This window comes from Priapulus caudatus, unplaced genomic scaffold (assembly GCF_000485595.1).
Source record: "Priapulus caudatus unplaced genomic scaffold, Priapulus_caudatus-5.0.1 Scaffold13168, whole genome shotgun sequence".
In the NCBI taxonomy this organism is placed as follows: domain Eukaryota; kingdom Metazoa; phylum Priapulida; class Priapulimorpha; order Priapulimorphida; family Priapulidae; genus Priapulus; species Priapulus caudatus.
In genome coordinates, this window is record NW_014590229.1 from 1 (window position 1) to 1204 (window position 1204).

The following is a 1204-nucleotide window of genomic DNA, read 5'->3' on the forward strand; positions in this document are numbered from 1 at the left end:
AGGAGGAAATGCCATAGCGATACGGTATATGAAAAACGATGCTGCCAGCCAGCCCGATCAGCCTCAGCAGCCTCACAGCGTCACAGATCACAACTCACAGGCCTCACGAGCCTCACAGCTCAACAGCCTCACAGCCTCACAGACACTCACAGCTCACAGCCTCACAGCCGTCACAGCCGTCACAGCCTTCAGCAGCCTCACAGCCCTCACAGCCTCACAGCCTCATCAGTCCTTCACAGCCTCCACAGCATCAACAACCATCACAGCATATCAACAGCCTCACAGGCATCAACAGGCCTCACAGCCTCACACTCCACAGGCTAAACAGCGTCACCAGAAATCACAAGGCCTCAGCAGCCTCACAGCCTCACAGCATCAACAGCCCTACACAGCCTCACCAGCCGCACAGCATCACAGCACTCATCAGCATCATCAGGCCTGAAACAGCATTCACAGCCTCCACAGCCTCACACGCCTCACAGGCCTAACCAGCTTCACGCCTCACAGGCCTGCACAGCCTCAACAGGCCTCACAGCATCACAGAGCCTCAAGTCCTCACAGCAATCACAGCAGCACAGCCTCACAGCCATCACAGCCTCATCAGCCTCACAGCCTCAACAGGAACATCAGCAGCCCTGACAGCCGCACAGCATCACAGCCTACAAGCCTCACAGGCATCACAACGCCTGCAGCAGCCTCACACCTCACAGCCTCACCAGCTTCACAGCCTCAAGCTCACAGCCTCACAGCCTCAACAGCCTGCACCAGCCTCACAGCATCACAAACCTCACACCAGCCTCACAGCCTCACAGCCTCACAGCCTCACAGAACATCAACAGCCTCACCAGCCGTCATCAGCAGGCCTCCATCACAGCCATCACAACATCACAACAGCCTCACAGCGCCCATCACAAATGCATAACGCATATATTTTCATCAATTCACTTATAAAATCATAAACATTATCAAGATGTGCATGCGCTAAGTGAATTTAGATTATAGTTTTTGTCATTTTTAAAGTCAATTATAAATAATAGTTAGCTAACGCTGCACGCACACATGCACGACCCATGCACACATGCACGCACACATGCACGACCCATGCACACATGCATGCACACATGCACGCACGCACGCACGCACGCACGCACGCACGCACGCACACACACACACACACACACACACACACACACACACACACACG

The 1204-nt window shown here is 54.0% G+C and overlaps 1 protein-coding gene across 1 annotated transcript; it reads left to right on the forward strand.

The window, feature by feature from the left end:
• The first annotated feature begins 38 nt into the window (after positions 1–38).
• Positions 39–488, forward strand: LOC106820428 (barH-like 2 homeobox protein). The gene has a single exon (XM_014824946.1). The coding sequence runs from the start codon at positions 39–41 to the stop codon at positions 486–488; it is 450 nt and encodes a 149-aa protein (XP_014680432.1).
• The last annotated feature ends 716 nt before the right edge of the window (positions 489–1204 follow it).